General features: G+C 40.6%; 2 protein-coding genes across 3 annotated transcripts; one reads left to right on the top strand and one right to left on the bottom strand.

The window, feature by feature from the left end:
• Nucleotides 1–3,193: 3,193 nt before the first annotated feature.
• On the top strand, nt 3,194–26,249 carry wnt10b (wingless-type MMTV integration site family, member 10b). 2 transcript variants are annotated; one of them, XM_067527567.1, is made up of 5 exons: nt 3,194–3,435; nt 5,228–5,337; nt 21,483–21,745; nt 21,881–22,332; nt 22,458–26,249. In XM_067527567.1, exons 3-5 carry the CDS (start codon nt 21,583–21,585, stop codon nt 22,956–22,958), a joined length of 1,116 nt encoding a protein of 371 aa, XP_067383668.1. In that variant the 5' UTR covers nt 3,194–3,435; nt 5,228–5,337; nt 21,483–21,582; the 3' UTR covers nt 22,959–26,249. The 2 variants fall into 2 exon arrangements, with proteins under 2 accessions (XP_067383668.1, XP_067383666.1); XM_067527565.1 differs by lacking the exons at nt 3,194–3,435; nt 5,228–5,337 and adding an exon at nt 20,637–20,848.
• On the bottom strand, nt 11,693–18,572 carry wnt1 (wingless-type MMTV integration site family, member 1). Its single transcript, XM_067527568.1, has 5 exons — nt 17,858–18,572; nt 17,526–17,631; nt 15,452–15,705; nt 15,005–15,270; nt 11,693–14,913 (listed from the first exon to the last, which is right to left on the bottom strand). Exons 2-5 carry the CDS (start codon nt 17,624–17,626, stop codon nt 14,422–14,424), a joined length of 1,113 nt encoding a protein of 370 aa, XP_067383669.1. The 5' UTR covers nt 17,627–17,631; nt 17,858–18,572; the 3' UTR covers nt 11,693–14,421.
• Nucleotides 26,250–26,380: the final 131 nt, after the last annotated feature.

The raw sequence follows: 26,380 nt of genomic DNA, 5'->3' as shown, positions 1-26,380 counted from the left end.
AAGCTGTAGTGTGAGCTTCAATACACCCATGACCACCCCGATAAAGGCGAAACACTGGGTGAATAAAACATGTACTGAAGACAAATTGTACAAAGTGCTTTATTTTAATAAACAGGCCATTGTGACAATTAGCTTACCCTTGACTTACTTCTTAGTGTATCCTCATGTTAGTGTAACTATCAGTACATGTTTTTAAAAAAATGTGCAGCCTTTGGTGTAAGCAGCTCATGAAAATACCACATTAATGTCCCCACCCAATGCACTCTCTGTGTCTGACTTTATCATTTCTGAGTCTGCGTGTTATCACTTTTAAAAAACAGTCTAGATGCGTGATTTAATACATACAGTCTACTGAGAGCACAGATCATCAAGCTACTTTGAGGACTTCGCACAACTTGAGAAATGCTTGTACTTGTGGTATGTGCAGCTTTTACAATTCTAAGGAAATAATCTGCTTGAAATCCCTATATGTGCTGAGTTACAAAGAATTGCCTGCCACCTGTCTTCAACAGGAAGTTTTCAGAAGGCATATGCTCTTCAGTTTTAACCTCTAATTTATTTGTCATGCATGTTTTACTCAATTGAATACACATCACTAATACTTAATAGATTAATTTTTATGTTTAAATGCACATGCATGTATGACAGACAAGATATTTTCCGTGTAACTGCACCTTTCCATTTACACCTGTATCAAAAGAAAATCATCAATAAAGTAAATTATTGCAGATATTTTACCACATTTGCATTAATGTTGAAAGTAGAAATACACTATTCTGAAAATTCTTCCGTGTGTTCAAATAGTAGTGAGAAGCTCAGGCATTCGAATTCAAGTTTTTTACCGAACAGCATGCCAAAGCTATGTTGCTGAAAACATACAATCACAAACAACATAAAAATCCTTGCCATCATGTTACGAATAGCAGATCTTTTCGAGTACTTTAAACCCCCCCCCCCCAAAAAAAAGTATGGCCGATAGTCAATTACAGACTCACTCCGACATTATCTAGATTATTATTTAGTCAAAGAAAAATACATGATTGTTGGCTGTTGCCCTAGTGACTTGGTCATCTGAAACAAATGATTTTTTAGAAACATTTGATATATTTTGGAAAGTAGCTAGAAGTAGTGCAACTGTAATATTCTTATCAATGGGCTGAATTAGTGGGCATTATTAGGCTAAACATGCAATAACAACAGTATCATTCCTTACCTCCAAACTCACCCAAAAAAGCTAATGTTTCAATTTTACAATAATGTCTGATCGGTTACAGGTTTTAAGGGAGACAAATTTTTACTACAGCATGATTCTATGTCGGGCAGCACGGTGTTAGAGTGGTTAGCGCTGCTGCCTTATAGCTAGAAGATTGTGGGTATGTGGCCTGGGCTGGCTGTGGCCTTTCTGTGTGGAGTTTGTATGTTCTTCCTGTGCTTGTGTGGGTTTTGTCTGGGTACTCTGGTTTCCTCCCACGGTCCAAAAACATGCATGTTAGGTAACTGTTGAATCTAAAATCACCTGAAGGTGTGACTGTGAGTGTGAATGGTTGTCTGTCTGTGTATGTCTCTCTGTGGCCCTGAGATAGACTGTCAACCCATCCAGGGTGTAGCCTGCCTCTTGTGTATCCTGCTGGGATAGGCTCGAAGCCCCCATGACTCAAATAGGATAGGTGGTTAGAGATGATGGATTATGGTTTCTATCTCTTTGTCAAGACTTAGTTTAGTTTTTGTTTTTTGTTTTTAGGTGGTGTTTCACATCTAAAACTGAAAGGGGGGTAATTTATTTGATTTTGTGAAAAACATACAGCAAACAGACATTAAAACAATGAGCCTTTTAAATGCTAATGTACTTTTTATTTCAACAACCTAAAAGCCATGTTGCAGGTGTTCTTGCCAAGGTAACAGGTTTCCAGTTTTTGTGAGCAGGCTTGTTTGGCTAATTTGATGGACTTCTGCAAACTGTACCAAGCCAACTTGTACATCATCTCCTGATGATCCTGAGAGCATCACTCCATTCTCTGATCTTTTTTTACTGTAATATCAATTTCTTTCTCTCTACACCTGCCATATTCAGTATGGAGAACAAATGTATCAAAATATAGCATTGTCTTAAATAGTTAATATGCTTTCTTCTTCTTATCTTGCTTCTTAGTGGATCAAGAGGATTTTTTTCCTATTGTATCTGGGATATTTCTACGCATCTTGAGGTAGTTGCCTTTTTGTATATTAGATGTTTGTTTTTTTTGTAAATGAATTGCTTTTTTCTTTATACATTTGTCTGCTCTGTTCGTGGTTGTGTTTTATATCCTATCTTAAAAACACAACTGAGAGAACTGTTTAAGAATTCCTGTTTATGTTTACACCGCTACCTCTGTAAATGCCATATGCAGAACTTGGCATGATAGTTCTATCATAAATATAAAATATAAATATATAAAAAAAATAACTTTATTTACAGTATTGCATTTCTAAAGGTTTAGGCACCCTACTACGTCTACACTTACTACTTTACCCAGACAGCGCAGCTTGCAAATGCTTTTTGTAGCCAGCCAATGATGTTTACCCCAGAGAACTGTGACGGTTTTAGTCTTAGATTCTTAAAGTAGATCGTGGTGGTTTTGAGGTCCGATTTGGATCGTTAACCTTCTGTAGAAATCAGTCTCTTCCTATTTTCAGTTTCTTGACTCACTGCATAACATACAGGCTAGTTGCATCCCAAACTTTTACTCACAATTGCAGGTTAATAAAATTTACTAGCAAGCCAGTGTTGTCCTCAAAGTTCTGTAGACAACAGTTAGTGTATTTCTCCAATAAGGATTCAATAAGCTGACACGCAGCAACTCAGTGATATCCCACAAGGTGGCAGCATCCACCATGTTATTGCTCACAAACGGTTTATACTTGATTTGCTGACCACGTTGCTGCATGGATGCTCCTGAGTAATGCTGTCATATATTATCTGAAATAAATATATATATTATTTCATTATTTTACACACATGTGGGCATGGTGACACAATAAGCCCGAGTCATTGGCATTCATATTGCTTGCAAAATATGCAAGCAATATGCAATTTTATATGAATCAACTGCTCAGTATTTTAAGAGATTAATGTTCCACTTTACATAGCTTATCTGTATAAATTAGGTTAATGTGTATTAATATATCAAAAAACATACATTTGTGTAGGTTTAACAAAACCAGCTTTTGACTCATTTAAATAAGCGTTAGGGGGACCTGGTGGTTCAGTGGGTAGACCATCGGGTTGGGATACAGAGGGCTACGGGATCGAATGCCACCCCACCCGCCCAGAAGCGGACGTATTAGCCGCAATAGAAGACCCGGCGTAAAAATTAATGCCAAGTCAACGTGCGGAATATGTGACGCTGTGACGACCCCGGAAGGATGTGACATCATTTACGGTGAAGGTGCTAACAGGTAACTTGTGGCCCATCTTATGTTCCCATTCTCTCATCACAAAGTGTCCCCCGGTGGTGAGGGTTAGGATACGATTAAAGTGAAGTTAACGTTGTGGTAATTTGACAGAAACATATCAACGACAGGAATCACACGGAACAAGCTTGAATGCTACTAGCTAAGCTAGCTGAGGAGTTGGCTCATTTGAAAGTCGCTGTATTGTTGCCGGTTTAGTGTTATTACTCTTTGATGCAGTTCATGTTGAGTGATTGTATTATTACCAAATAGCTATTTTAAATAATCTATATTTTCCAGTCGACTGGTGTTAATGCGAGCCTTTTCTGATCATGGGTAGAATAGACTAAGTGATAGTTATTTGGCTAGCTAATATTAGCTAGCAACATTAAGCATAAATCATTCTTTGTATTTTGTAAATCAATATTTGTATTTAACGTTAAACAAAAATATTCCTCTGCACATAGACTTAAGTGGGGCAACTTAATAGGTTCTGCTTCGCCCTCTCTAAAGTTCCAGGGGATCTCTAAAATACCTACTGGCTCATTAAAAGATGAGTTTAAGCACATTGCCAATAGATGGCAGCATTTTAAAACTTCCAAACTAGTGCTGCTTTGTATGTTGAGATGACAGTGAAATTTGCCCTCGGTATTGTCTTAAAGCAGCACCATTCAGCAAAAATTACCTTTGTAAAGCTAGTAGTTAAAACACACAGTGACTGCCACAAAAAGACAGATACAACTAAAAGTAGAAAAAAAACCTAGAAAAATAGGACTTTTACAGAGTTGTCCCTAAGCCACTCCTGTGTTGTCTTGGCTGTGTGATTAGGATGGTTGTCATGTTAAAGGGGGAACTTACAGCCCCGTCTGAGTTCCTGAGCGCTATGGAACAGGTTTTCATCGAGAATATCTCTGTACGCTGCACCGTCTCCTAGTGCCTGCTCCTGAGAAACACACCCACAGCATAATGCTGCTACCAGCAAACACAAAAGGTTGTGCAAAACTTTTTACATTTGAGAATTGTGGAGGCAACTGTGCTCTCAGAAACCTGCCGTCAGCACAATTTGTTTTGTAGCCTTACTGCAGGCATTTCCTTCAACCTTAATGGCTTTTGTTCTGATACATTATGCATTGTCAGCTGTATGGCCTTTTCAAAGATGCCCAATCAATTTAATTTACCAAAGATGGATGCTAATCAAGGTGTAAAAATATCTCAGCAGTGATCTAGAGAAATGGGAGGCACCTGAGCTAAATGTCAAGTGCTGTTGTAAAAGGTCTGAAAACTTATGCCACGGTGATATTTCAGTCTTTCTTTTTTGAAGAACTGCAAAGATTTTTAAAATTCTCTTTTCACTTTGTCATTATGGGGTACTGAATGGAGTTTAATGAGAAAAATGTGAATTTGAACAATTGTAGTGTTAGGCTGCAACATAAAGTTTTTAAAAGTGAAGGGGGTCCGAATACTTTTTGAATGCATATTGCTTTAATCCCTGGCTGACTTGATAATGTTGATTTACCTGATTTACCCAACAAGTCCAGCAACAGATACTACAGCCTCCAGTAGTATCTGTTGCTGGACTTGTTGGGATAATTTAGGATACTGAAATGTAATATGATGTGGAAAGCGTTCTGCAGTCATATAAGATATATTTATTTAAAATGGAAAATGTATCCCTGAGATAGAATGGTGACCTATCCACGGTGTACCCTCCCTCTCACCCTATGTCAGATTTGTTAGGCTCCATCCCCCACGACCCAACACAGGATAATATCTCCTAACGTTATTATTCCTTTTTTAGGAATACTAGATGGTGTACAATGACTGCAAGAAGGAAGAGGACACATTTACATTATAAACACGGCAGGAGACCCCATAAGAAATCTCTAGACCCCTAGAGTGCAAACACAGGTAAGCATTCACACACAGTTCTACTTGGACTAATGTGTGGACTGTGTGCCTTAGTACATCTACCCCCCACTTTACAGTTCTTTATAAGCCAACTTGTTGATCTAAAAATTGAATCATGCTGTAATCTAGCAAACTTGTTTGTATCCCACAGAATCTATGATGAGAACTTTCTGGATGCTAGATAAATGTGTAGTTGGTGGCCTATCAAAATCATAATCATTATCCTATCAAACTAACACACCCATGTGTCTTTTAAGATATACAGATGCTAGAAAACTTTATGACTAGCAGCCAAGCAAAACAAAGATGTCTCCCCACATAATTGCTGTTTGGATAGGCTCTTCATTGCAGCTGTACCCTGAATGAGCTGCAGTATGCACATGTTATTAATTAATAGAATTATTGTGCCATTTCAATTATATAAAGAATGTGTTTATTTTTCGGCACCTCAGTGTCAACCAAAACCACATTCAGGTGCTCTTGGAATATGTTTAGCTGTCAGTATTCTCCTCTGCAAGACAGTGTTGAGAGTCCAGTGCCCTCTCATCATTTGCTGATAATTGGAGCATCTTAAATGATGACATTTGGAGAGCAATTTACATTATTTAAATGTGCAGTTTGGATATTGTCCAGATCAACAGCATCCAGCAATAAACACGTGTAAATAAAATCACAGCACTTGTGGCTTCGTTACTGTAGATACATCCAATTTATGTATTACACTCACAGTTTTCATTTAGGGTCCAGAAGGAACTTTTTAGGGTACAGAATGCACTGAAAGACTCCTGGCACAGTTTTTTGGCTAGATCTGACTCTGGAAGTGATTAGTCCTCAAAGCTTGTGTGAGTATATTGTGGAGAGACAAGGGTGGGTGGAAGCAGTATCATGTGTATGTGTGTGTAAGTGTGAGTGGGATGCAGAAAAAGAAAATGCATGAGCTTCGAGAGAGGGCAAGAGTGGGAGACTGGGGTGGTTCTGTTATGCAAGCAGTTTTCAATATGCATTTAGATTGGAAGATGTGTGGCTCCTGTGGCTGGCTGTCCCCTGTGTCACAGCCTTTAAAATACAGTTGCCAAGAGAAATGTCTTCTTTACAGGCTTTGGTTGCCAGATGCTGGGGATAATAGATAGGACTGCAGAGGGAAAGAAGGAGAGGTATGTGAGTGCCAACAAACAGAAGCACATGTGTGTACATGAACACATGCATGTTTGTGCACTATGTAGACAGGGATACCCATAATGGTGAGCAAAGTTTTGAACAATTAATTTTCTGGTCAGTCTTTGGCAACTACCACACACACCATGAAACAAGAAGTATTGGGCCTAGTAAGACATTACACACTTAAATCATCATAGAGAGCAGATACTGTATTTTGGGCTTTCTAACATTCCACAGACACCACATTTTGTGGATTTGTACAGGAGGCAATAGCCAGGAGTAGTTGTGTATGGCTGTGGAGCCTTGAGCAAACAAATGGATCGCCAGTGTATGAATGTGATAGTGCGTCTGCAAGCAGGAGAGCCAGTGACAAAGGAATGTGTCATAGTTTCTGCAAGCCACTCAGCTCCTAAACTGCAGCAAATAAACATTCCTCTATTGCTGTGTCAGTGCTGAACCCTCGCCCACTGTCGCTGTAAAACATAGCTTGTAATTAAAACCAAAAACTGAGCATTTCTCATTTTGTTTCCTAGAGTATTACTAGAATAGAGGTAATGACCCCATTCCTTCAGATATTTTTAAATGCTCTTTATTCGCTCAGTGATGGCATGTTGTGGTCCTGGTAATATAAAAATGAACCAACTGCAAATAAAATCCTCAGTCATCTTTATGGGTTAGGTGCAATTTAGATTCAATCATTTTAAATTGTTGCCATTAGCCCCATTTTGCTCTGTTGTAGAGAGGATTTCACATGTAGGCCACCAAAACAATACATATGGGTACATCCACACACACAAAAAAAACATACATTCATATTTAGTATTGGACAGTTTCACAAAGATACATTTGTTGAAAATTAAATCATTACATTTAATATCCAGACACATTTTGCTGCAATTTATCATTCCCTACTCTGTTTGATTTGAATAAATGCAGGCTTCATCCCTGTTGACAGGTGAAATGATGCACATGTTGTGTCACATGAATTCAACGACAGTTTGTCCTCATATTTCGTGTGGATTTCAGAGCTGAATTGTTGCTGTGGTGTACCCATACATTGTCAGATGTCTGTAAACATATTCTACTGAAGGTTGTCCTTGACCAAAGTCTTTACTTGTTATTATAGCTCTGTTTATAGGAGGAGTTACAGTGTTTACTAGCATAAGATCTATCCTGGAATATACAGAGGTTTAATGTCGTAGTCTGACGCAGACTTTTCCATCATGAAAAACACAATCCTACTGGAAAAAATGTTGACATGTTACTTTACTTACTTGTTGTCACATGTCTGGTGTTGGCCAGGTTAAACATTTACACATGTATGATTAAGGAGGTTCAACTTTTTGGGGATAATCATGCTCGCTGAATTATGGCCTTATGCATTACTGCTCTTAATTTCAAGCTGACCATTATTTTTAAGTGTTTAGTTAGAGTTGATATTTCATAGTAATGAGGTGTTTGTTTTAGCACTCTTGAGGTTAAGTGTTTAATATAATCAACAGAAAATGGGACAACATAGAAGAGACCATCAAGCCATGACAGTCACAGGGTCACGCTGTATTTGTGCAGAGGGTAGAAGGTGTTGATAAGATGTTATTATTACCACTTGGAGATTTACAGTTCAGAACATCTTTATACACATGAAAAACACTAGTATGTCACTCATGCATGCACACACAAACACCGCAAAGTTATATCCCTCCCACCTTAACTGCAGGGTGCACTCTCCATCTTACTCCACAGGGGCACAGAGCCTGACCACAGACATCATACTTATTGCTCACCAAAGTCCAGTGGTCTGTCCACGTTCCCACCCTCATTCACTACGTGCAGAAAAACCCAACAACGGAAAGCAGCGGTTTGACAGTGTCTGGAGGTTTGCGGACAGCAGTGAGTGTCTGCTGTGTCTTCCTCTCATCCCTTCAGCCGCCCCTGCTGCATACCCCAGCAACATGGGAACAGCTGAGCATTGACCCAAAATGGTGATGTTGGGATGTTTTGTGCTCGAAATAATAGGATATAAAAAAAAAGAGGACATATACATACGTGTGCTTTCGCTGGGTTGAATGTAACCTCTGTCCTGTGTGACAAGTTGTGGCAAGCTGGAAAACGATGAAGTGATGGAGATGTTAGGAGGCCACGGCCATTGTGATACTGGGTGGCTGTTACTCTGAAACTGCCATCTGCCAAAAAGGTCAGTTGCTAGGGGATGATTCTCCTGGACCGTGTCTGCCTCCCAGCTGCCATCCACACACCCACACACTGGATGAAGTTGGAGGACTAATTCAAAGAAATATGTATTCATTCTTACACTGTTTTTTATTGTATCCTAGAAATTTGAAATTAATTTTAGCAATGGGTGACCCATTGAAATGACCTATATTAATCCACTTGGTAGTTTTCTTAAGAGAGGTTTAGTTGATCATAATATTTTATGCAATATGCATTTGATGAGGATGTAGATGTATATCTTATAACATAATGGCCCTTCGGTCATTGAATGGCACCAAACAAATGCTTCTGATTATTACATGAGCAGTGTGGTGGTGTTCCTGTCATAACAACCCTTATTAATTGGTACTTGGCCCACAATCAAATGTTAGGATCATAATGAAATGTTGGGGTAGTGTGGAAATCGAATTATTAATGTATGCCAGATCCAAGCCACGCTGCAGTGTGAGCAGCCTATCATTCAGTGCGGTCACCCAAACCCAGTTCTAAATTCTTTATTATACGCCCTTCATTTTGAAGCCAACTCCACCCAGCGGGCAAAGATTTTCCCGCAATTTATCAGGAATGTTAATATGAAGCTGCTTCCTCTTCAATATGCTGTATCATCTTCTATACATGTTCTGTGGTGATCAACCTGATTGGTTATTACTGTAAGGAGCACCATTTGGGCAAGGGTTTCTTTACTCAAGCTTAAATAAACACAGTATGGTTGTAGTTTTTGTTATTAAATGACTTAAATATTTCATATTGTGATTATAAACAATCTTCAAATGGATGTCAGTACGTTACGATTCAAACCAAAGTGGGACAATTGTGCCATTTCCTTATCTTTTCTGTCCTCTCTATTACACATTCCTGCTCTTCTTTGTTTTTTCACACCCTCACCTCCAGCCTGCACTTCAACATAGTGAGTGACTTTTGTGTAGTGGAGCTGCTGTTTTTGTTTGTGCCCTTCTTACCATGGCTGCCTGCTCACCGCCTGGCAGCCCCGTGTGTCAAAGGTGGCTGCAACTGAACAGACTGTGGGAACAGCCGGTTAGCCTCCCCTGGTCCCCTGCTCCCCAACCAGAGGGGCAGCCATCAATCCAGCACTCGCCCTGCACACACACTGAAGCACAAACACACAAATACCCAACCAAACACACACTCACACAAAAAGCCTACAACGCTCACACCCTCTCCCAATAATCCTCGGAAGCAATTTCATCTCGACTCGGGTGGCAGCCCATTGTTGCCAGCCCCTTCAATCTTTCCTTATTAACTCTCTCTTTGTCCCGCATCCGAGCTTCTGGACTCATCTCTCTTACATTCCGATCGGTGCTGCTCCCAGTACTCCCAGGCAACCTCCATTCGCTAATCCTGTTGCCTCCCCCACCAGCCACCCCACCCCAAGGAACTCTTACTGCTTTTTTTTCCAACCTGCCGATCACCTGCTTACAAAGTAAGGTAGGGGCATTAACTCTGTAGTTTTTCTGAAGGCAGAGTGTGAAGGCGGGGTGAGTGAAGGAGGAGGCGGCCACAAAGTGACTCCAGCCCAGACAATTAGAACAATGAGCTAGGCCTGTAGGGGGCTAACTCGCTGCGTCACGCCTGGACGGTGGGGTATTTTGTCAGTTTAATGAATTGTCCGTCAGGCCAGGGCCACATTGCAGGCTGCGCAGAGAGAGGCCAGCAGGGACCCAGACACTAAGTCGGTATTTATTACACTGCCTTTGTCACTAATTGAGCTAATTATCACTGACTCCTCAGCACTCCCACAGGCAGCTCCCCCTTCACTCACTCTCTATACCAACTCTCCCACCTCACCCTCACGACTGAGAATTGAACCCAGTCGTTCTCTTCTTTTTTATTGTCTGCTACTTTGTGTTTCTTTTCTTTCTTTCTCCATATGGACCCTATTGCTTCTATTTATTTTTACTTTTTAAAAAAAAATGTGTGTTTTTATATTGCCAACTTTCCCCCTTTCAATGTAGTCTGTATTTGTCACATTATCCTGTAAGCCACACACCAATAAGCCAATAAATTAATACCAGCTGCTGGTTTTAATATAAAAATATTCTATGTCTTTTATAAAAAAAAAGTATGAACTAATAAATTCTGATGTATCATTATGGGTTAACCACTTGACGGAACATGAAATGGTTAAATTTAGCTCCATCTTTACCAACAATGATCTTTGACATTTTTTTAATTACTGTGCATGTTTTGCCATAATTACCATAATCAGTATTGTTTAATACTTTTATTGGTGAGGTACCAATAAAATTGTTTGTACTTTAAGTATAAAGTAGATAAACATCTGATCAGTTTTTTTTTAATTCAAAGATTTGGGTAAAAAAAAATTAGGTCAATTCCTCCACTTTTATTGAGGATTGCAAGGTTACCCCATTTTCCTGCATTAGGACAAAGGATATTAGTTTTGTACAAATCAAATACATATAATATTCTGTGATCATTGCCAATGTTCTCCCTGTCATTTTTTTGTTTGTATTGGCCATCCTCATCATCTGACCTTTTAATTTGTAGTATTTCTATTCTTTTATTCCCCAAGTAACATCTTGCTCTCATTTCTTGCCATAGGCAAAGCAACTTTGTTACATCAAGACTGTAATTGAGACAAACCTTCATCCTGTCCTTGCTCACCCTGTCTGCTTTTATAGCCACAACTTTATTGCTCTGTTCTTGGGATTTTAACATTTTCGGGCATGTGTTGTTGTTCTTACTGTGCCTCCACTGTGCTGTATCTGGATGACCCCAGCTGCTTCTGTGCTGTGGTGGGCTAAGGACAAAATGGAAAGCTTTCCACACTCCTGTGGTTGTCAGGTTGCCAGGGTTTTTTTTTTTTTTTTTTTTTTTTTTTATATATATTATTTCTTTTGGACATTTAGGAAATGAAGCAAAACATCCTATGTAGAAAATCCCATATGAAGGTATGTGGATAAGCAGGGGTAATTTCTGTGGTTGGTAGCACAGATGCAAGGATGTTTTGTGAGCTGAGGGAAAAGGCTGCTTTGGTGTTGGTAATAGGATTAAGCATAGGACACCCAGGGACAGGCTTATACGTTCACTTGGTTGCTAGTCAAATCTATCTCAAACACAGAAACTAAAACAGCCATTTTCACATATTCCGAAGGAAAATGTAATTGAAAATATAGACTTTATTGTTCTATCATACAATACAAAACCAACTGGAACCTAAATCTTTTTATTAAAATCTAATGATGTCGTCACTTACATCTCTGTATAACAGTATAAAAATCCCCAGAAATAAATATTTTGTATTTACACTTATTAAAAAAGGTAAATAATCAGTGCATGACAAAACATACATATTTTACAGAAAAGCAAAGAAAGTGATAAGAAGTGTCACTAATAAGAATTGCTTTTGTGCCAGTTACATCACTCCAGAACAGAAAAAGGCATATGATCAAAACATCTCCTGACTCATTACTAATTACAGCAAATTTTCTGGCCACTGACAGGTGCATTATAAATATATTCATATTTTTAATATTTACAGTATTTTGGTTCTCTTAGCCGATATACAGCATGATTTCTTTTGAAAAGTACAGTATTCTTTAGCTACACTGATATATTAAAGCTACAATATGCAACTTAAGCTAGCGCTAACATGAGACTCGCAACCAGTCCATTTTATTCCTTCCAGGTCCCCCTGTCCTTGCCCTGCTATGCTTTTCTACCATTTGTTACACCCCTTCAGACATAGACCCCTTGAGAGCCTACATCATGATTACATCACAGTATTTGTTGGAGGCACTACAAAGGAAAACTAGATGCAATCACCCCAAATGTCACCTTTCTGTGCTATTGAGTGCCAGAATTGAAGGAGTAATTGCTCTAACTTGAAGTTTTATCGCATGGCAACTGCCACTGCCAGTCAACAGTACAGACAACTATGGTTAAATGCAATAAACAAATGAACTGGACTGAAAAAATTAAGTTTGTTTGTAATGCAGACTAGTAAGGTTAAATAAAGTATTGATAAGATGGACCGTAGCTGATGTGAAGTGATTATGGATTTGGCCTCTCGAGTTTAACCACAGTAATCTGGCAGTGGCAGCGGGTATGCAATTAATCGTAGAGCCATTTCTCCTTCTATTCTGGGACCCAGCAACACAGAAGATGACATTTAAAGTAGGTATAGGTATAATATGCATGTAAAGATTTATACGCCCTCTACAATAAGTAATGCTGTCTATTAAGTGAGTGTGTAGGGGGTCTGCTAATATGAACCAAGTTAATTGACTTTTTCAAGTAACACTACCAGTCACAGAGAGTGAGTGACCATATACATTCAGTTAAACTTGTATTTTCTTCACCTACTATTATTATTTCTTGTCAACCAGCATTAGCTTATTCACAAAATTATTGTCCCTCCAGCTATGCTCCGCCCACAATAATGTTTAGTACTATAAAAGGGGCCTATTAGTCATGAAGTTACAATAAACGAGAAGGCTGCAGAATGTACTAATCAAGCAGAAATCTTTGAAATTCTACAATTGGTTGGAAAGGTAAACTTCACTCACAAAATATTTTGTAGTTAATACCTCTGCACTGCTGCAAGTGCTGTTGTGTAAGTTGACTTCATGGGAAGTTTCCACAGCAGCTCTCTAAAATGGATATATTTTGAAACATATTTCTATTAAATACATTTTGAAACCATAGATTTAACAAGTAATTAAATCTTTTTGTTTCTTCAATCTACCTAATCTACCAAGTCCTAATGAAACCTAATGCCATTTTGAGATGGTAGGATTCACATTAGATTTTTTTTTTTTTACTGGTATGATTGACCAAACTACATATAATCATGTCATGATATTCAGTGTATTGATAAGACATTCAGATTACTTTGTCTCAGTAAAGGTTGTTCAGTCACTTCCTGCTTCCTACTGGTCCCAGTCATGTCATCAGGATCATCCTGTGATAAGTCAGAGTGGCAAGTTGGGGTTGAGGTGTATTAAACTCCAGAGATATGTAAATACAAACAGCAAATTTGGTGAGTAAATTATCGGTGGTTTGGCTGTATTCAGGACCTCATCCATGGAGATAAACTTCTCACAGTTTCATGTGGAAACAGCCAAATGTCAGCAAGGGAAACCAAAGCAAATCTTTTAAATAACTTCTCTCTTGTTAGAGGTCCTCACCAGTTTATAAGAAAACATGTTTGTGGCTCTCCAGCCACAGAACATCTGTGAAACATTGTGACTAGTTTCTGTTCTCCTCTCTGGGACAGAAGGTTTAAGTAGTACCTGGTAACATCAGTCACTCCTCTGCCACATCATTTCATCCCTTTACATCTATCTATTTTTTATATCCACAGTGTAAACACTTTCCAGTTTTCTTTTCCATTCTGCATGGATGGCTGTAGAGTGTAAACACCCCTATAATACTGTTAAACATCAAAGGGAATTAACAAGCACATTAACTGTACTCCACCTATACCCTGTTCATGTATTTGTGTTTTTCTCCATCTCCAACTTTAAAAAACACTGATTGAATTTTTGTAATAGAGAGTTCCCTCTATTATTTTACCCATCTTTTCTAGCTTCTACCTAAAATCTCAAACCACTTGCATTCTATTGCCATTCTCAGCAATCTACCTTATTTGCTAAGAAGTGTTTCTTTTCTTTTTGTATTTGCCTAGATATCCACTTGGTTGTCCACCTGTCATCATAGACACTGGTGGGATGTCCGTGTACTGGTGCAGTTCAAGCAACTGACATGACAACACCAGTGGAAGGTGCAGTGGCAACGTTCAGTCACACTCTCCGTCCGGGTCTTAAACCCACGTCCACAGCATAGCAGTTCACATCCATCCAGGCCAGGGGAAGAGCTGTTGCATGTTCTTCCAGTAGTTCCCAAAGTGCCAGTTTTGCCATTGTAGGAACAGAAGTTTGGTGATTTTTCAAAATAGACCAGGTCCATTGCAGAGGGGGGTTTGTGAGCTGGGTTTTCAGGCTCCAGATGTCGGGGGTCAGCTCGGTGAGAGGCACGGTTGCTTCCCTTGTTGGCATAAACAACCCTGGAAGCACCATCAAACCGGTCCTTAAGAAAGTCTCCCACCGTGCGAAAGCTGGGCAAGCGCATCCAACAGGTACGCACTGTACAGGAGCCTGACATCCCATGGCACTTACACTCTTGACGCATCTCTGATGATACAGTCTGTGAAAAAGAGCAACAAAGACTAGTGATGACATTTTTCAGTAAAGTTGAAAATCACAAAAATTAATGACGCATTGTGTATTTTTCTTACCATTCTGCCGGCTTCATTATTGTGTACGTTGGTAAGATAGCGCAGATCCCTGCCCCTTTCACTGGAGTCCACAAACTCCCGGCTGAACATCCGTCCAAAGTCCACATTGTCACTGCAGCCCCCCCAGTGCCAGTCTGGCCCTCCGGGACCTCGGCGGCGATAATCACATGTGCAAGACTCAATAGCCCCCTCAGAGCAGGAGCGAGCCACAGCATGGGTCACCCCTGCGCTGGTAATGGCAAATACAAATGCTGTCTCTCGGCAACCTGAAGAAACAACATCAAAACTTCCCATCAGAACCTGATCCAGCTTTTTAAACTTGGATTTGCCAATTTTAGGCCTTAAATTGTAAAACAGACAGAATAGACATAGTCATCTAAGGAGATTCCATTACATCCTGCCCAAAATTGTCTAAATATTGCCTGGTGAGAAAGACAAGAAACTCACCACGATTGACAATTTTGCCAAAAATTGCGGGGCTGTGGGTGGTCGGGCAGTTCCAGCGGCGGTTGCGGAACTGCCACTTGCACTCCTTTATGGCAGTGTGTAGCCCAGCGGCAATGGCATGCAAGATGCCAGGATTCTGCCGAATCAGCCGGCGCTGGCGTCGACTCAGTAAGGCCAGGCTTGGGTCCAGGACCAACTGCACGTTCTTGGAATTGGTGAGGAGGTTGGATGAGGAGGCCACATTGACAATACCCCTGGCATAGCACAAGGACAAGGAAAATCAGAGTCAAGGAGCTGGCTGTTAGTTCTGCAGCTCTTTCAGTGACCCTCTAAACTCTTAAACTGATGTGTCTTGGCACCTTGAGAGTGTTGTGCCTTTAGGATTACAGTTTTCATTATGTACTTCAATAGTAAACAGTGATGCTGTTCCAAGACTCTGAGGAGACAGTAAGTCGCTGAGTGAGACAGGTTTCTGGCTTGGCAAATAAATTGTAATTGTATTATTATCTTTGTGAACCATATAAATTATTTAAAACTGATACAAATACAATAACCTGTACATTTAGTTATTAGAATATATATAACCACATTCCAAAGTAAGATTTTCAGCATCAGTCATGCAGATCAGAATAAAGACAGTATCACAGTGAAAATTAAGTTTAGTTGACTCTATTACTGGCCAATTAACGTCAATTCCCTCTTTTGTATTAATGATCTCCTATATGATAAACCAAATGCTAAAAACAGTAAGCTACAATGTTTTAGCTGCAAGTGTGGCCTGATGGTTAGAGAGACTAGGTCCAGCCTCACCTACAAATGTGTATATTATGTCAGTGTCTCAAATCAAACAACAGGCCTACATGACGTTTGCATGATAAGTGAAGTGTAAAATGTAAAATCTCTAACAACAAAATCACAAACTCATTCTTCAGCTATCCTGATTAACTCTTATAAATAGCTCTATTTTTGTTATTTTAGTCTTTGGGGTTTGTAATCTGTCAGTATTTGTGCCTTAATATGACACGTGCTTCTGCAGTTTTATACACATTTTGGATTATGCATTTATTTTGGTGCTTAGTTTTCACAATGTTTCAACTTTTTCAATGCACAGGATGTATATTTTTCTGTTCACTTTATCTGTTGGCGATTTTTGTGAGACTTCTGTGTCAATTTTTCTCGATGCATGTGCAGTGTCACGGCTGTGTCTCCGGTATTAGTCGGAAAGCGAGCCAGCCTGAGGCAGTTGTGAATCCTGAGAACATTAATAATAAACCGTTATTTAATAACCGTTTTATTCATTCCATAACCCCACTGTGTACTTTTTCATTTTGTTTTCATGGATTTCATATTTTAAATATTTGAAAAAGCACTGAGGCTGTGCGCAAATACTGTCCATTTGATTATACCGCAAAAATGACAAAATCTTTCGTTATATCGTTCCCTCAACAAACCCAACCCACAGTTTATGGATTTTTAAACATGCAGGGCAAAATTCCCACTGACGCAACAATCCAGATAAAGTTTTATTTTTCTATATAACTAAATGTTGTGCAAGCGGCTGGTTTGGGTTTAGGGAATTTTATACAGGAGTGTACAGTACATGATTAATACAAGGAATATTCTTGGTATGGAATTCCAAAAAACAATCTTATTTATTCCACATTGGACTAAAAATGTTGCCTGGTGTTAAAATGAAACAGTAAATCTACCGCAAATAAAAGGTAAACTATCGGCTAATTATTGCACATGTAGTTTGTTTGAAGTTAAATCGTGTGTTGTAGCAAATCTAACTGAAATGACAAATGAAATTTAAAACCTTCCGTAGTTTATACTACGGCAATTCAGAAATGACAGCTAAAATCCCACAAGTTTCACTGTCATGCGGTTTAACAGAAGTTGTGATCGGTGCCAAAACTAACACATTATTTCGAGCATGCCGCCTGGAATCCAGTAGCCCAGTAAAACACATCATATACGGTGGGTCTCTCCCTCCCAAAACACTGTTCAAGTGAAAATTTCAATTGCAGAACGCTGATGACTGGATCGTGCAATAAAAAGTAAGTAGTGAACTCACCACCACCGGCCGCTGTTGTTGACGGCCCCCGTGCCTGAGAGCGAAGACACCAGCAGGATGCAAGCGGCTTTCACTCCTAACAGCAGCGCCAGACTCCTCATCGTGTCTTCAAATCAAATGTGAGAAGGGAAGTGTTAGATTTAAACCCTAAACTATTTATAGTTTAGCACTAAAAATCTTTTACAGGTCTAACACTCCATAACACACTTTAAATTAAAATGTAAAAGACTAAAACTCTCTGACAGAGCACGTTTGTTGCTTACAAAAACATTTAGCTTAATTCTGTCTCTAATTAGGATCAAAATGACATGGCCGCAGGTGGATATACTCACCACTCCAGCGTCCACTGAGTGGGCTTGAAAGGTGAGAGATGCACGTAGCCCTAATTGACTTGAATGGACCTTGAGTGGAGACAGGTTGCTAAATGGTGTGAAGTGTCCGGAAAGGATGCTACTGCTGCTGCTGTCCTCTTCACTCTGTCTCTCTCAGTGATGCTCTGCACGGCGCATTGAACGCGTGGGACAGTCCCGAAGACTTGATCCCCTCGGTGACTGATAGGCAACACATTCTTCTCTTATTGAGCACTACAAGGGGAATAAAAAGGGGATTTGGTGCTCTCATCTCCCTCTGTTTTTTTTCGGAGGCTTTTCAATAGGATTGGAGGGAGGGATAGTTAATGCTCTTCGTAGGGCGCACAATGAATAAGGAAACACAACTGAGTAGAGAGGAGAAAGGAGGAGAAAACTAGGGCAATCCACAGTGTTGCGCATATTACTGGAATCTCATAGTCACCACAGAATCGATTCCCTGTAAATGTGTGCAGCTGAGAGTATTATCCCGCTGGCCATGCGCTTGCTTCCACATCCAGACTGGCAGAAAGGAGAAGTGCCCCTGTAGCAGTGATGTGATCATACAGATGCTGTGGGTGCGCCCGGTTTAGTGCTCCACCGCTGCTCAAAGCTGGTGTCACGGTGCAATACAGTTACGGCGGAATATGAGCCATCTAAACTGCCCTTTTTACCCCGTGGTTGGATTAGCCTACTCCCTAACCGCATATCCTCCTCCTTCTCTGGAAACCCGCTCTTAAAATGTGCAGTGACTAAGGATATTTCTGTGTTTTTCGTTACGGTTTAGTTCCTTCTTACTTATTTCACCATATTCCATCTATTTAGCTATTGCTAAAATGTGAGTTTTATAAGAATGCTTTAATTTGTTTAGGTACAATTAAATGTTAGGCCCAATAAACAAAACAATTATCACCAGTTTTTATAGTTTAAGACCTAGGCATTAGTCTCATTTCTTTGTGGATATGAAGATGTAGTAATATCCTGTAAGTCACACTGCCTGCTGAGCTACTTAAATATTTTTCTACATGAAATACTGTCTCCAATCAGAAATTTGATTCACGATAAACCAGGAAAGAGGGGGAAGAGTAAGAATTAAAACCATCCCAAACATCTGGCATGCAGACCTCCCTCGACGCACATGTAGCCCAGTGTAATCACAGCTTGTGCCACTTTGTGGCATCTCCATCTATGCCCAGACTTATGAGCAAACTTCGGTGTCCCCAAACTTCCCCATATTGGTTTATAGTTGAATGTTTTATTTTGTGACATTTATCTGCTAATTTGCATGTTCCACATTAGTCAGCGATTGTAGGTTGAATAATCTCTGTCTCTTTCCCTCAGATGACAGTAAAAGGAAGTGGGCTTTTGTAAAAAGGCTTTAATGGCAGCCATCCTACGTATACTCCAGCTTTATATGAAGGTGCTCAAACGGGTTTCCTGGAGCAGTCATGCGACACAGAGCAGATTAGGGCTTCAATCCGGATAAAGGGGGCCTTTTATATACAAATCAACTTTAAATCACTTTTAAGCCACTTAGATATACACGCCAAGGCAGAATGCTAATGCACTTTTCATTGCTGCAGCTTATGGAATGGAAGGAGTTCAGATGAATTGGTCTCACTAAGCAAACCGTGCTTGAGGGGGGTTTTAACTTAATTTGATGAAAGTAGCCCACATCGGTTCAAATAGTGTCTGTTTTGTGTAAATTCTACTCGGGAAAACATTTTTATTTGTTAGATAATTACCCTCTAAGTGTGTAATTGGCCTGTTGATTGAATGCCAGCGTTTGTTCTCGTTAATTTTATTGATCAAAAATCAATATGGTGATTGATTCAGCGCAGAGGTCTCGGGCATCTGGTTTCCTAGGCCCAGTGACTATTGAGCATGAAATACCATTTTGAATAGAGAATTGAGATGCTAGTAATTATTATGCATAAAATGTTTCTCTAAAGTCAAGAAGCCGAAGCTTGCTCATCACATAGTAATTTTCATGAATCCCCCGTTGTTTTCATTTAGATATTTTTCTGAGAACATAATGCTATAAATAATGACAAGAACTGTTCCCCCTTTAATTCATGGATATAATTTTATACACTGAAATAAAGACTTTGGAGTGACAAAGTGAAGTTGTTTCAGACACAACAATGAAGAACAGCCGCCCTGATAGAAGTGGGAAAAAGAGGGGAGACCACATGACCAAAACCAGTATTGTTGGAGGGTCTGTTAGCGGAGCCGCCTGCCTGCTGCTGCTGCTGTCTCCCTGTCGTACAGTGGAACCAGCGGCACTCCCCTCCCCCCTATTCATCATTTAACTCACCCCCTTTATGAACAAAAAAAAAATCTTTGACTTTCCATATCTCATTGTAGTGAGATTTTGTTTGTTACTCATCATCAAAAAAAAAACAAAACAAAAACAGAAAAAAATAACCAAAAGGAAATATCTGCTAAAATACGTGTGGCCTAAACTCATAGATGTTTTATAAAATGTTTTAATATCGCGTATTTTAGAATGCGGTGGAACAAGGCAATCGTACCTATTAAACATTTGAAAGAGTTTCTTGTAAAGTGGTACCTCTGCGTAGAAGTGTGGTGATGTAATTTTATGCTTGAACGATCGAACACATTCTCAGAAAACATAAACAAAATGATCAAATGGTGATGTAACTTTCATATTGGTCAATATTTTGCAAACAGCCGCCTGTAGAGGCATCTCCTCCCCTCCCCTCCTTCTGTCCCCCCTCCCGCTTACTCTCGCCCCCGAGCCCTCTGTTCTCCGTCTTCACTCTTCCGTCGTTTGGCGGTGCATCGATAATACTCCACTCTTCTTCTTTTTTGTTATTCTTATTCAAACCAAGACTATTACGAGTGTTTTAATGTCACGTCGCGAAAGGGTTTTAACGAAATGGAGCCATCAAACCAACTCCGTTGGGACCAATTCCTGATTTTAGCAGCAACACTTATGTCACCTGCGATAACGTAAGTGCACTTGAGAGCTCCAGGAAAGTTGATGTTACATGCGGGTCCTACATGGGATTCGTGAGGAGTTAGACAAGTTACAGTCTATTCCCTAATGGCATATTTAAACGTATTTAATGACTCAAAGCCGAAGCAGCTGTCGCAGATTTCAGAGACTGGATTAGTGAAACTTTCCTGTTTTTTGATAAATCTGAATTATTTCATAAAGATTTAAATGTCAATCCAACTATTGTTATTTCTCCATAAGATGAATTTGGCTATTTACTTTCTTCCTTTGGGACGCGCAGCTGGATGATTTTTCCCTGCTTTAAGCAACATCAGCAGAAATACATTTGTGTAATTGATTAACATATTTTATTGTGCATTCAGAAAACCAACAAGAAACGAGAGAAAGTTTGTAGTCTCTCTATTCTACATATTTACTGGTTTTTAATTTTTTAAATATTATTACTTTCCAGATACCTCCCCACATCCACACACTGTTGTGGATCTGACTAATGAACTCCTTCCCAGCAATGATCATTTGCGCTACTATCTACTCTCTCTCTCTCTCTCTCTCTCTCTCTCTCTCTCTCTCTCTCTCTCTCTCTCTCTCTCTCTCTCTCTCTCTCTCTCTCTCTCTGTCTCTCTCAAGGGTGCTGTGTAATGACATCCTCAGCCTGAAGGTGGCAGGAGATCCAGTGCTAACCCCTAACTCTGTGTGCCTGAGGCTGGCAGGCCTCAGTAAACGTCAAATGCGGATGTGTGTGCGGAGTCCGGATGTGACGGCCTCTGCTCTACAGGGTATCCAGGTGGCCATCCATGAGTGCCAGCACCAGTTACGGGACCAGCGCTGGAACTGTTCCTCACTGGAGGGTGTTGGCAGGCTGCCCAATCACAACACCATTCTCAACAGGGGTGAGAGTGAGGCAAGCTAATGATGATCAAAGTGTGACACAGGGTGTATGGGGGAAAGATGTAGGAATAAGAGTAGAGATTATTCTGTGCTACACAGTTTATTATTTTCAGCTCTCTGAACGTATGTGCTGCCAGGTTTTCGCGAGAGTGCCTTTTCCCTGGCCTTGTTGGCAGCGGGTGTGGCTCACTCTGTGGCCTCAGCCTGCAGCATGGGCAAGCTGCGGGGATGCGGCTGTGAGGCCAAACGTCGCCAGGACGATGACAAGATCCGGCTAAAATTCACACAGCTGCAGTTGCAGACCCTGCAGAAGGGTGGGGTAGGCATTGGCATGGCACGGCCATTGCCCTCAGAGTTAAATGGTGGTCATGGTGAAATGCCAGCAAACCTCGAATCCAACTATCCCTCCACCATTATCAAGCCTTCACCAGATGAGCTGAGCTCCATGCAGGACACCTGGGAGTGGGGAGGCTGCAGCCATGATGTCCGCTTTGGTGACCGTTTTTCCAGGGACTGGCTCGACTCCCGTGGGTCTCCAAGAGATATCCATGCACGCATGAGGATGCATAATAACAGGGTGGGACGACAGGTGAGTAATGTGCTTAGCAACTGTATTATCAGTGGGAATAAAGAGTTTTTCACTGTCACATCTCATCATCAGAGACATCGCTGCATTTCGGAGTTTACTTGAATTAACTGCCTTTCTCTACACAGATGGTGACCGACAACATGAAAAGGAAATGCAAATGTCATGGCACATCAGGGAGCTGTCAGTTTAAGACCTGCTGGCATGTGTCTCCAGAGTTCAGGCTTGTGGGTTCTTTACTCAAAGAAAAGTTCCTCTCAGCCATATTTGTTAACTCCCAGAACAAGAACAATGGGGTCTTCAACCCTCGAACAGGAAACGGTGCCAGCGCGAGCACAAAGGTACTCAATGGAGGTCGTCGTCGAAGCATGTCCCGAGAACTGGTGTACTTTGAGAAGTCTCCCGATTTCTGTGAGCGTGAGGCCTCAGTAGACTCTCCAGGTACACAAGGACGTATCTGCAACAAAACCAGCTACAGCACAGACAGTTGCAGCTCACTGTGCTGTGGCCGTGGACACAACATCCTGAAACAAACTCGCAGCGAGCGTTGCAATTGTCGATTTCACTGGTGTTGCTATGTGCTGTGTGAGGAGTGTCGCCTCACAGAGTGGGTCAATGTGTGTAAATAGATTCTAGTCGCAGTCCCAGCAGCCTTCAACCATGCAGGATTCAAGATGGCAAACCTGTCCCTTCACCCACCCCTGCTGTTCAAGTGTTGGTTTTGCTCCTTGTGTAGCTCTCCCTGAGAATCTGTTTATCCCTGTTTCTTTTTTTTGGTACATCATCTGGAATCTATTTTCTTTTTGTAGCCGCTGTTATTCTCAAAATGCCAAGTCAGAGATTGAGGAGGTGACTCATGTCATTTGTCTTGCCATGGTTTGTTTAGACGCTGCCCTCTCAGCCATGAAAACGGCCTATACCCCATCTTTCATAACTAACAAAACAAAGATGAGCAACAGGAAAAAAAGTGTTTGTTTCAATGTAGATATGCTGACTCATTTTACTGTACAGTAGCTGTGTATTTTAATGTGTACATGTATATTTGTAAATGTTTTAATAATAATATTAATATGTATCGGAGCCCCTCATTTTGGTTCTAGTTGATGACAAGCCAACGCTGGCTGTGTGGAACAGCATGGTGAACCAGTGCCGTCCGACAGTCTGATTGCAAGTTATCCTATGTGTTACTGAGCTCTTCTAATTACCTCTAAGACATTGTGACTGCGATTTATCAGGAATGGTTATTTTAAAGCCAGTCACAAAAGCTTTTTAAGGGTTTTCTAATGGAAGAAGACAGTGTTGTCAGATTTTGAATGACGGATACACTTGTTGGAAGCAGCAAGCGCATGCAGGACTTTAAAAAGTTTACTGGAGCTCGTATACTTGTACAAGTCAAGACTGGGAAGCTGATAAGTCAGTTTATGAAAATGTCAGCCTGTTGTGTAGTTACGCTGAACATGAAAATATTCACATTGTTTCATACCACTGTAACAATAATAATGAATTTGTGAGTGCTAACTAGTTGTCATGTTTTTTTTATGATATATCAATATCATGACAGAAATGCGCTCACTCTTGACATAACTGTGTTGTGATGTCTGTGATTTTTCCTACAGTATGAAATCATGACTGAGCTCCTACTATTCCTTGTCTCTTTTTTTTCATCACTTTGAGCACTGCTTAGATTCTTCCCACATGTAGTGCATGTCAAAGTGAGAGATGGACCTGCTTTAGTCTTGAAATGGTGCTGAAGGGTGTGTGTATGTTTAAGTGTGTGTGTCTGTTGCTGTATATATGGGTTAGCTCTGTGTACTACACATTTGGGAGGTGAGAGCCTTTTTTATGGCCACTTCATGCTGAGAGAAGGACTTTTTATGGCTGCAGGATATTGTTTCCTTAAAGTATGACTTTTATTACTGGAGAGAAGCATCAAGAGAGCAGAGAGTTGGGGTGATTATACCAGTCTTTGCTGTGTGAGCATCTGAGAGGATCATCTGTCCAGAGTTCATAGCCAAGGAAGGGACTTAGTGGACCACGTGCTGCTGAGGCGCTGTGTCCATGTTACCTGGGAGACAGACAACACAAACATAAACACACATGTTTATGTACAGAGATACATACATAGACATACTACGGGCACAAGAAAAGACATGAATGCCGGTTCACAAACATGAACTGTCAGAACTCATGGTGACATGGATGATTTGCATCCTCATTCTAGTTACACTGCAGATTTATGGAGACACTTATGTCAGCACCTGGCTGGATTTATGAGAGCAGCATTTCTACATATCTTGGTTTGATCCAAACTCTCTCTACACGTGCAGTCTACCGGGAAGACATGTTCTGGCACACAGGGTTTAATGCCAATTAAGTCTAGTTTGTATGGATCTAGCTAAATATCCATTGACTGTGCTACTGAGTGAATCAACTATTCTGTTTGATATTTAGCGAGGGAAAAAAATGGAGACAGCAACCTGTATGGAATGATAAAGGACTAGATTTCTGTTTTGCATTTCTTCAATCCTCTATCATTTCACCCTGAAGCTACAGCAAAAGGGAATTTCCTGTCACTGTTTCTCCCATGTGTGAGACAGAGGTTGGTGCACAGCCTGGGATTGCTTTCCTTCTCTCTCTGCGCTCCTTGCCTCTCTTTCCCATTCTCCCCCTCATCGCTTAAGACATAGACACATGCGTAGTAACACATTGACTGCCCCCCGAGTAATGACAACCAGACTGGGCTGAAATTAAAGAGAGGGAGGCATAGAGAGGAAGTTAAGAGAGATAAAAGTTACCCATTTTGATTGACAGGATGATTATATGTATAAAGTAAGGCGATTTAGTGTGTTTAGTTGGATATAAAGATAGAGAGAAAGATCCTTGCTGTACTAAAGCAGAGATGCAGAAGCTGAGGACAAATGGGGTATGAAGAAGGGGGTGAATAAAGTGTACTCTGTATAAATACATGCCTCAAAACATCTGCTTCTCAACTCCCCTTTCATTTTTGATGTGGGACAGGCAGAGAAGGAGAGCGGGAGAGAAAACACACGGAGCATAGAAGATCAAAGCCCCTGCCCTAAACGCACAGGCCCTCATTAGTTCAGCTAGCAGAACCAACGAGACTTGTGATTGTGTTTGCTGGGGTGCACGCTGGCAGACACTTCAGAGGAAAGGCTCCTTTAAGTCATAACTCCCCACCCCACCTCTGCTGCCGCCACCCAAGCCTGCTGTAACCCCCTTGTAACCCTCGCCATACTCCCCGTGCACACAAACTCGGCATGCTTCCCCACCATCCACTCCACCCCGTAATCTGGTCTGCAGCTGCAAACATCTGCTCCCCTCTTTATTCCTTTGCCTTCACCGCTGAATTGATAAACATATCTATTACCGGACCGCTAACTGACATGCAACAGAGGAAGAGGGAGACAAATGTTGATTCACCTATGGCTGTGCAGGGCTGGTCTCGGGTGTGTCATTTCATCACACCAAGTTTTTAATTTCCTTTTAAGGAAGTTTCTTCTTAACAGGAAAGTCTTTCTTTCCACCTTATCATCTTATCACATACAGAATAACCCTTTGAAAAGGTTAATTCTTTGGTGATATCTACAAAACCAGCACGGAAGGTTAGTAACCTAATAGAATATTGATTCAATCAATTTTTTTTTTTTTTGTTGCCTCCTGTCACCTCATTATCTGTGGCACACTGCTGCCAGGAAGGATCACTTGGCATCCTATTACAGTCAGCCATTTACTTATTCATTAAGACCATTCCTGTTTTAATTATTCAAGCATGTTTGCCTGCAGACTCTCAGATACGTTTCATATTGGTTTAGTTGTTGGGCCCCTTTAACAGCACAAAAATAAAATTTAAGCATTTACAGAGCCTGTTTGTCCGTGTGTGAACCATGTCCTAACAGCTGTAGATTGTATTTGTACCTGACATAAGGCAGGTGACGTATCGAAGCAGGCTATGGTGATGTTAACACAATGATTTGTCACGCTTTATAAAGAAACGGTTACAATTGCATTTGGCCTCCAGCAGCGCTCCTTG

Source organism: Channa argus, chromosome 13 (genome assembly GCF_033026475.1).
Source record: "Channa argus isolate prfri chromosome 13, Channa argus male v1.0, whole genome shotgun sequence".
Lineage (NCBI taxonomy): Eukaryota > Metazoa > Chordata > Actinopteri > Anabantiformes > Channidae > Channa > Channa argus.
This window is presented reverse-complemented; position numbering and strand designations above follow the sequence as displayed.

Coding starts and splice junctions, on each gene's coding strand:
- wnt10b (XM_067527565.1), top strand. CDS start 20,775: ATGGAGCCATCAAACCAACTCCGTTGGGACCAATTCCTGATTTTAGCA. Junction 20,849..21,482: donor CTTATGTCACCTGCGATAAC/GTAAGTGCACTT, acceptor GTCTCTCTCAAG/GGTGCTGTGTAATGACATCC. Junction 21,746..21,880: donor CAACACCATTCTCAACAGGG/GTGAGAGTGAGG, acceptor ATGTGCTGCCAG/GTTTTCGCGAGAGTGCCTTT.
- wnt1 (XM_067527568.1), bottom strand. CDS start 17,626: ATGAGGAGTCTGGCGCTGCTGTTAGGAGTGAAAGCCGCTTGCATCCTG. Junction 15,706..17,525: donor AACAACAGCGGCCGGTGGTG/GTGAGTTCACTA, acceptor GTGCTATGCCAG/GGGTATTGTCAATGTGGCCT. Junction 14,914..15,004: donor ATAATGAAGCCGGCAGAATG/GTAAGAAAAATA, acceptor TCTTTTTCACAG/ACTGTATCATCAGAGATGCG.